The sequence below is a fragment of the Danio rerio genome, chromosome 22 (genome assembly GCF_049306965.1).
Source record: "Danio rerio strain Tuebingen ecotype United States chromosome 22, GRCz12tu, whole genome shotgun sequence".
Lineage (NCBI taxonomy): Eukaryota > Metazoa > Chordata > Actinopteri > Cypriniformes > Danionidae > Danio > Danio rerio.
Genome location: NC_133197.1, coordinates 1205001 through 1215000, shown reverse-complemented (window position 1 = coordinate 1215000; position 10000 = coordinate 1205001). Strand labels below are relative to the sequence as shown.

The following is a 10000-nucleotide window of genomic DNA, read 5'->3' as shown; positions in this document are numbered from 1 at the left end:
CATTTATTACAGTTTGCTGGAGCAATTGTTAATAAAGACTTATAAATACTATTATCTATAATACAGTATGATATAGTTCAAAACCACTATAGACACTAAATTACTATAAACTACTTTTTCATGTTGGAATCAAGAATCAGAACAAAATGTTTGTTAATATTTTTATTAAATATTTAATATTTAAATATTTTTTAAATTTCAACCCTGATTTAAGCCCTCACCACTGTTGCTGAAGACATCCAACGAATACGTTTCACATTATAATCTTGCTAACAAAAACAATATCAAAAAGTCATTTTTTATTTTTATAATCTTATTATTAATATAAAGCTTCAATGGATCATTTCATTTTTTTTTATTTTGCTTTAATGAATAATAGGCTTGATAATGAAACGCGATGGGACCGGCAGATGGCGCCAGAGAGCCGCACAGACGCCACTGAGTTTAAAGGGTCAGTTCACCCACACATTTTTAATGTACACACTATTTACTCTCCCTCAGTTGGTTATAAACCTTTATAAGCGTCTGTTGAACACAAATGAAGATATTTCAAGGAAACTGTAACCATTGACATCCACATAAGGAGAAATAAATACTATGCAAGTCAGTGGTTACAGGCTTTCAGCTTTCTCAATATATCTTCCTTTATGTTCAACAGAAGAAAGAAACTCAAACAGGTTTAGAGCAAGTGAAGGAAATATATAGCAAATGATGACAGAGTTTACATTTTTCCGTAGGAACTCCTGCTTTAACAGGATACCTTGAAGATGAGCAGCAGTTCGTCCTTGTCGATACAGCCGCTGCCGTCCATATCGAAGAGCTTGAAATACCAGCGCAGCTTCTGCTGAACACCGCCTTTCAGGACCAGACTCAGAGCTGCCACATACTCCATGAAATCAATACAGCCATCCTGAACACACATACACAAACAAACACATGAGGCAATAATGCATGCACACGTCATTTGAAAGATCCTCTAAAACAGGGGTGTCAAACTCAATTCCTGGAGGGCTGAAGCCCTGCACAGTTTAGTTCCAACCCTGCTCCAACACACTTACCTGTAGATTTCAAACCAGCCTGAAGGACTCAATTAGTTTGATCAGGTGTGTTTAATTAGGGCTGGAACTAAACTGTGCAGAGCTGCGGCCCTTTAGGAACTGAGTTTGACCTGCGCTCAAAAATGAAGTAAAGCTTGTTAGATCAGTGTGCTTTAAGGATATCTAAAATCTAATGTCTCCAAAACTGACTTCACATTTAGAAGATGAAATAAACCTGATTTAAATATCCAAAGCTTGCATAAAAGCTTTGGATGTGCGTGAACCATCCTTTAAATCAGGTAAACCAATCAATCAAATCAATCAATCAATCAATCAACCAATCAATCAACCAGTCAATCAATCAATCAAATCAATCAATCAATCAATCAATCAATCAATCAAATAATCAAATCAATCAATCAACCAATCAATCAACCAGTCAATCAATCAATCAATCAAATAAATCAATCAAATCAATCAATCAATCAACCAATCAATCAACCAGTCAATCAATCAATCAATCAAATAAATCAATCAATCAAATCAATCAATCAACCAATCAATCAATCAACCAACAAATCAATCAATTAATCAATCAATCAACCAATCAATCAACCAGTCAATCAAACAATCAATCAAATAAATTAATCAAATCAATCAATCAATCAACCAATCAATCAACCAGTCAATAAATCAATCAATCAAATCAATCAATCAATCAAATAAATCAATCAAATCAATCAATCAATCAAATCAATCAATCAACCAATCAATCAATCAACCAACAAATCAATCAATTAATCAATCAATCAATCAATCAAATCAATCAATCAACCAACCAATCAAATCAATCAATCAATCAATCAATCAAATCAATCAATCAACCAACAAATTAATCAATTAATCAATCAATCAATCAATCAATCAATCAATCAATCAATCAAATCAATCAATCAACCAACCAATCAAATCAATCAATCAATCAATCAATCAATCAAATTAATCAATCAATCAATCAAATCAATCAATCAATCAATCAATCAAATAAATCAAATCAATTAAATCAGTCAATCAACCAACCAATCAATCAATCAACCAACAAATTAATTGATTAATCAATCAGCCAATCAAATCAATCAATCAACCAATCAAATCAACCAATCAATCAATCAATCAATCAATCAATCAATCAATCAATCAATCAATCAATCAAATCAATCAATCAATCAACCAATCAATCAATCAATCAACCAACAAATAACGCATATTGAGAAACAGCCTTTATTTACCTAGACAGAGCCTGATTAGCTGGTTCAGGTGTGTTTAATTGGGGTTGGAACTAAAATATGCAGGACTCCGGCCCTCCAGGACGGGGCGCCTATGCCCGAACCTCTGTTTACAGTCTTTGTCATTGTTACTTTGTAATATTTCTATAGCTTGATACCTTTTTTTAAAATGACAGCAATAAAATATAGTTTATTTGTAAGTCTTGGTGAATATCCTATCATTTACCTGTCACTACTTGTGCAGGTTTACAAATAAATACAAATGAATTATAATACCTAAAACTATATGATAGTTCCTAAACATTTGGGCTTGATGACCATATAGAAATGTGGGTCCCATGGCCAAACCAGTTGAGAACCACTGCATTAGATTATAAACCTCACCATTTCACTGGAGTGCAGTGAGCGCACTATTCTGTGCCTCTGAAAGGCCAAACTGCTTTACAGTGTGTATCTCGTAGCGTCCTCCCCGATTGATGGTCAAGATTTAACTGATGGTTTTATTGATTTATTGAATCAAACACCAACGTAAGAGCTAAACAGAATACAACAAAAATACATTAATACAATAGTGCATGAATTAGCTTAAATGCAAACTTAGCTGCTTACTATTATATTCTAAATGCTTCCACACAAGGCTAAAACACACAATATATACAGTATTATGAAAACACTAACCTTGTGCCTCTTCGGAGAGTGCTAAAGCATACAATATTGAACCTTTTCTCATGTAATGAGACCAATGACTGTAAAAAATATGGACGACGCGACAGCCCTTTTTCCCATTGAACGCCTTGAGGGCAAAACGCCTGCTTGACGGGCACAAACTGTCGCAAAAGACTGCTGAAATTGGAGCCTTGACATGCGCAGAAGGACTGTCTGATGGAGCCAGAGGAGGAGCCGCGAAAATGAGCAGAGTCGAGCTTCCAATCAAACGCTTTATGTAAAATCAACTACGCCCCCCGAACTTCTCAGCATGCGTTTGCTGTCATATCAACACAAATGGATGTAATAACGTTAACAAATATGAGGGTTTTATATATTCAATCGCGCCAGCTCCAGGCCGCAGCGCATAACTTACTCGCGGCGTCGCGGGCTGATTCCGGTTCGCATGCGGCAGCGCCTGCTCGCTCGGCCGCCGCATCTGGCTCGATTGACTCGGACTGGAATCGGGCAGTGAGTCCAGGCATCCGGAGTAGGTCCAGCAGAGGTAACATTAGTCAGTCTGAGCTCTAAGAGATAAGTCTCCGGCAGGCGAGAATCTAGCCGGAACTGTGTTTTGCTATCTGGGTGGTTAGGCGTGTATCAGCAAACTAATAAAGCCCGAAAAAAGCCCTGAACTTAGCGAATAAACAGTGTTCCACCAGGATCATGTATGTCAGAAACTATAGTTTACTGCTGAACTCATCTTGTCATGGTAAAATAAGACAGAAATCGAATAATAACATTTCAGTCTCCTGCCGAAGCTCAGACGCCGCGCTTTGAGAAACTGTCAATCACAGCTGTCAATCACGATGACACGCCCAGCATTAAATTACTGCTAAAAACAAACTGTTTACACAAATGAAGATCTGCACCTATTTCAGCACAATAACCAGTGCCTTAATCCACCAGAACCATCTTTCGGGACATTTTATTGCAAGTGTAATATTTTTTTTTATTTGGGCTCAAGTCTCCTTCATTAACACGGAGGAGGCGGGCTTTATGACTTGTACTGCAGCCAGCCCCCAGGGGGCGATCTAACGGCCGAAACCTTCACTCAAACGTAGGCTTGCGGCACACTTGAATGAGACTTGCTGTCTTCAGAAAAGTAGCGATCTCCATCCGCTCTTTGGCGCACTTTTGCGTGAACCTTTTACCGGAACTACTAACGCAGGGAGGTAAGTTTCATAATAAAAGTCCGTCAGTATGAAGCATACAATTTCAAAATAAAATCCACTGTAATACATTCGAGCACCATTCAAACCTATTACGCTCCCCTACAAAATAAATAAAAAAATAGGTCATTTACAATCTCGTCACGTAGCGTGTTGTTAGGACACTGTAACTTGCTCACATAATGTTTACACTCATAATATTCATTCATTTTCTTGTCGGCTTAGTCCCTTTATTAATCCAGGGTCACCACAGCGGAATGACCCGCCAACTTATCCTGCACGTTTTTACGCAGCAGATGCCCTACCAGCTGCAACCCATCTCTGGGAAACGTAATATTAATATTATTTGCTAATTAATAACCTCATGTGGAACTCTGAATCTGCATCTCATTTCAGAGTCTGCTACTGTCCACCAGAGGTCACATTTCAGTCACGGACACATACTTAGAGAGCCTTCATCACTGACTGAATAAATGAATGAATGAAATGCGCTGTTTTTAACCATCTGGCAACCCGCGGTGCTGAAATATGATTGGCTGAAGTGGCATTGGGCGGGTTAAATGACCAAAACAAAGGCAGACGTTCCAGCACATAACACACATGTTCCCAGCAGAATATCTGACTTCAGCAGTGTTTTCCAGATAAACCAGCACGTTCACTGAGCATGTGTCTGAATATCTCCACACATATGATGCTGCTTATATGCTTTAGAAGAGTCAAACACTGACATTCAGCAGCTTTAATATACAGCCTAAATCACCTCTGTCTAGCTAGGAATGTAGGCTAATGGCAGGGTTTTTGGGTTAATCCCCGCCGCTCGACTCTCTAGTGTTTTTCGTGGAAAGTGCCGTGACGTGAAGGAAAGCAGAAATAAAGCAGGGCGATCCCCTCTGCTAACCAGATTACCGGCTCTGAGTCCAGATCTCCGACCTTGTGCAGTTCTGCTGTTTGCTCTCAGTTTACTGTATTAACACAAATCTCGTTACTCACCTCCAACACACACACACACACACACACACACATACAGAGAGAGAGAGAGGCTCACGGATAAAGTTACAAGTTAGATCCGCCTGCATCCTCACGCTTAATGTCATATACTCAGTAAACTCTTCAATAATTCAGGCTGTGCATGCAAATGAATAAATAAATATCTAAATAAAGCTGGTGCATATTTAATAGTAGCTATAACACACACAGCGCTGGCTTTTAGAAGTGCATTTAATCACAAGCAGAATGAGTTTTACGCAGTGCTGTGATGTTATCGAGCTGGATTTTTGATTTTATTTAGTTCCTCTACTATGAGCAAGGCATATAAACAATATTAAACAATAAAAGCCCGCTTTTTTAGCTCACAAATAAACTTGAACATCATTATTTACGTGTTATCTTTATTTCCAATAGGTACAGCGTAAACAAGACAGCAGCTGCGTCCCAAATGGCACACTATACACTATGCACTCATGCACTATGTACTTATGCACTTACCCACTCAACAGGATAGTATATGTATGTAGTGTTGTCCCAAATGGCACACTAATGTTTTTTTACTAAGCGGAAATTCAAACCGTTTCCCTGATGACGTTTGACGGTCGCCAAATCAGTGAAATAAACAACAGAATTATCAAATAATACCTGCCGTGAGTATAACCGCATTCACCATCGGGAGGTGCTATAATCACTCTCGTAGAAGAATTTTGCTTTCACCATCCAAAATAAATAAAGTCATTCAACATGTGCGTCCGATAGCTCCGCCCCTTCCGCTACGTAAGCAAACCTGTGGTCGTTGAGTGCGTGAAGTGTCCATCATTACACACTTCACTTTAGCGGCTGAATGAGTGCATCATCCGGGTAATTAAAGTGCACTTATTATTTTTAGAGTTTTCAGTGTGAACACACTACTTACACTATTAATACTACAAAATGGCGTAGAATAGTGCATAAGTATGCGATTTGGGACGCAGCTAGAGTTTAAACATGTATAAAGGCGTTACATTCAATTAACAGCCATTTTAGATGGAAAATAATTCAATATGTGAAGAGTTCAGATGCACAATCCTCTAAAAGCCACTTGATATTTTCTCCTAGCATTAGCATTGTTCTCAGACTCGTGTGTGTCGGCTCAGCGATTTGACCTTTATAGTGATGAATAAGGTCTTTTCATTGACTTTCAAGAGAAATAACTGAACATAAACACAGGAGGATGAGGAAATACTCATTTCAGGAGAACATTTCAGATGGCATTCAGAGGTTTTTCAGAGTCCGGGAGTTCACAAACTTTTCAGCTCGCGACCCCCAAAATGACAATGCCAGTGACTCGCGAGCCCCAGTATCCTCTGAGGTGGTTATAAACACAGAAACCCTGCATGCTCGCACACCAATAGACCAAAGTCTACTCTTCATTTAGTTTTCTTTAATGTATGTCAGTGCTGTAAATGTGCCAGAAATGTTACCCTGGTGTTATAAAATCAATCTGCTTCATCTGACGCTGTTGCCGTGTCTTTAATATAATGTAATTACCCTAGAGCTCGCAATCCAACAGAACTAGTAACTATAAGCTACAATACAGTAACTATAAGCGATTTTTTTTTCTCTCTTCAGGAGGTTATGGATAAAGCATGGTGATTCTTATGGTTTAATAAAAATAAATAGATTTTTGGAAATCACCAGACGACCCCCGACTTCGAGAACCACTGATATAGTCCAGTTTCCAGCGTGTTTGCTTGACCCGGTGTCCTGGGCTCGAGTGTTTGACTCAGAAACCTGTCCATGAACAAACAGTGCAGATTTAATATATGGACTATACATTTAGCATCTTAAAACAATCATAATAAAACATCTTTTTTCTTCCTTGCAGGACACTTATGACATATATCTTTATAAAACAAACCATTTCCAGCATAGTACATATTATATCCCTTAAATAAAATGCGCACAAACCTGTATTTTCCTGTTTTTCAGAGAAATAAAATATCCAGTGCTCAGCTACTCGGTTGGTTGCCAGATTGGGTCATCAATATCCAGTCAAAAAAGCCACCGAAAGCATTCCCTGCAGAAAGAATGGCATAAACCAATGTTATTAAGAGTCATTTCACCACAGTGGCCATGTAAAATAATGAGTGATCACTAATGTAAAGCATTTTAAAGTACAACTAACAAATGAAAGCACAATTTCAACAGTAAAATGGTGAAATTTGAGGACTAATTTATCCAACAATGTCCTCCCAGCATATTACAGTAACTCTTGAGTAATATTTAAAAATAAAAAGTCATTTTTTAAACATGTTTCCCAGGCGGTTCATTCCACCGTGGCGACCCTTGATTAATAAAGGGACTAAGCCGAAAAGAAAAGGAAGGAATGAATGTTTCCCAGTGATGGGTTGCAGCTGGGAGGGCATGCACTGCATAAAAACACATGCTGGTTTCCAGCTCGAGGTCCTTTGCCAACCCTACCCCCTCTCATTGCTCTCAATCCCTACCTGTCTGTAACCTTCACTGTCCTATCCAATTTAAAGGTGAAAAACCAGTAAAAAAAAAAAAAACATGTGCTGGATAAGTTGGCGGTTCATTCTGCTGTGGCGAGCCCTGATTAATAAAGGGACTAAGCTGAAAAGAAAATGACTGACTGAACATTAAACATTCCACACTTCCTCTGCTCCTTCAACATTACAGCTTTGCATTGGAACTCAGAGACAGCAGTGCTTGCTAACACTGTCCTGATTTACCATCTGATTCATTTCGAAGTTAACCAGAGCTGTTTAAAGAGAAAACAGCCTAAAAATGTCATTATTCATATTAACAACAGAGCGGGGCAGAGTATGTCAAATACTGTGTGAGACTATTTGGCTGTTGCTAATAATTGGTGGTTGACAGTAATCACACACTCATGCACACATCATAACATCTGAGCATGCGTCATTTGGGCTGCTGCTTACCTTCGTATTGTGCTGTAAACAAGCAATCCATGATAGCCGGCTCCTTCCACCGTAGATTAGGCAAGGGATGATGACTGTTTTCAAGGTATTTTCAGGGTTTGGAATAGTCAAGGTTTTAAAACCGCTTATCTGTAGTAACAATCCTGAGGTATGAGTATGATTTTTTTTTTATTTTTTTAGGACAACAGTATCTCCAGCAGAAAAAAAAATCTGTTTTTGAAACAAATGAAGGCAGCAAAATTCAATAATTCATTTATCCTGACACATTTACTGCGCCAAAATATTTTAATGTTTCTCAAAATAAAATTTATTGTGCTCAAACGGGAAAAAAGTAATAAAAAGAATATAGAGCAGTAATCACAATACCGTCATACAGTGTAATTTTTATCCAAGGTTATCATACCATCAGAATCTTATACCAGCCCATACCTACCGTTGACACAATAATTAATGAAATCAAATTAATGTGCAGCTTTACATCTTCAAAATCTCATCCATTATCGTAGGAAAAACTTGAGTGTAAATCTGCCCAATCTGGCAAGCTTAGATTAACGTAACCCTGGGTGCCCCGTTTTGTTTGGGGTCTGTGATGCAATCGAGGATGTAGGCTATTTCTTAATAAACTATAAACAAATCTTTACTGCTGAAAATGCTGAGCTCCACACAATCCATTTATGTTGCGGAAACATGAAGGAATTAAGTCAACTTATTAGCTTTTATAAATGTAAGTGGATTGAACCTGAAACAATTAAGTTATTCCTGCAAAAACCTCAATAATTGAGTCGTTTCAGCCCATTTGAAATAAGTAGTTTGAACAAACTGCGAACATATTTTTTTTAAGGGGGAAAAAAACTAAATTAGTGGCTTTTCAAATCTTCTGCATGAATTATCGACGTTTGGTGCATATCTTACAACGATATTCTCTAAATTCACACAAAAATAAATTATATATAAAGCGCAAAAATAATAGTACAGTTTGTAAAATATACTGTAAAATTTGCTACAAATGCCAATCAAAACTGTACTGTGCCAAAAGGAAGCCCTATGTTAACAGTATCCAGAAGTGCAGTTGAGTCTCTTTGCTGAATTTGCCGTGATAATCGTCATTCTAATCTTCTGCTTAAATAATTATCAACGTTATTTGGTGCATATCTTACAGTGATATTTTCTAAATTCACACACAAATTAATAATATATAAACATCAAACATAATAGTACAATTTGTAAAATATAATATAAAATTTCCCACAAACGCCAGTCAAAACTGTCAAAACAAGGAAGCCCTATGTTAACAGTGTCCAAAAGTGCAGTGATAATCGTCATTGTAATGTTCTGCTTAAATAATTATCGATGTTGTTTGCTGCATATCATACAATGATAATTTCTAAATTCACACACAAATAAAATCACCGTATAAACAGCAAACATAATAGCGGTACTAATAATAACAGTCAATAAAACTGAGAACAATATCGTATTGTCTTACGTCGTCAATGTCGAAGGTCTTGAACATGGTATTGACGTATGCGTTCGATTTCTCGGACAGATTCTTGAGGCCGAAGAACTTCTTGAACTCGTAGAAGGTGAGCTGGCCGGACGGACACTCGGTCATGAACTTGCGGTACCACTGGTGGCATTTGCAGGCGCTGAGCTCGGTGGCGGACATGCTGGAGGAGTTCCCCATGCTGAGGAGCGTCAGGACGGTGCACGGCTCGCTCTCACACTGCAGATCAGATCAGATCAGCCAGCGGGACGGCACTCGGCGGGACAGGACGAGCCTCTGTCCCGGCCAATTAGCACTGACGTCACCCTCAGGGCTGAACTTTCCGCTCTGGAAATTACAGTGAATTACCTGCTGCTTACAGAGA

The 10000-nt window shown here is 38.2% G+C and overlaps 1 protein-coding gene and 1 long non-coding RNA gene across 7 annotated transcripts in view; one reads left to right on the top strand and one right to left on the bottom strand.

Moving 5' to 3' along the window:
• Window positions 1-2521, top strand: part of LOC141380128 (uncharacterized) — a 33095-nt gene extending 30574 nt beyond the window's left edge. For both annotated transcript variants that reach the window (XR_012397614.1, XR_012397613.1), the window contains exons 3-4: window positions 380-451; window positions 738-2521. This is a non-coding gene — a long non-coding RNA (uncharacterized lncRNA). The remainder of the gene's footprint in view (window positions 1-379; window positions 452-737) is intronic.
• guca1ab.1 (guanylate cyclase activator 1Ab.1) overlaps window positions 1-10000 on the bottom strand; it is a 26916-nt gene that overhangs the window by 6568 nt on the left and 10348 nt on the right. For 2 of the 5 annotated variants that reach the window (XR_012397333.1, XM_073936338.1), the window contains 2 exons: window positions 9619-9855; window positions 761-910 (listed from right to left, as the gene is read on the bottom strand). Coding sequence is in view for 3 of the 5 variants with exons in the window: in XM_073936338.1 (XP_073792439.1) it covers window positions 761-910; window positions 9619-9855 (387 nt within the window). In the remaining 2 variants the exon portion in view is untranslated. 5 annotated transcript variants of the gene reach the window in all.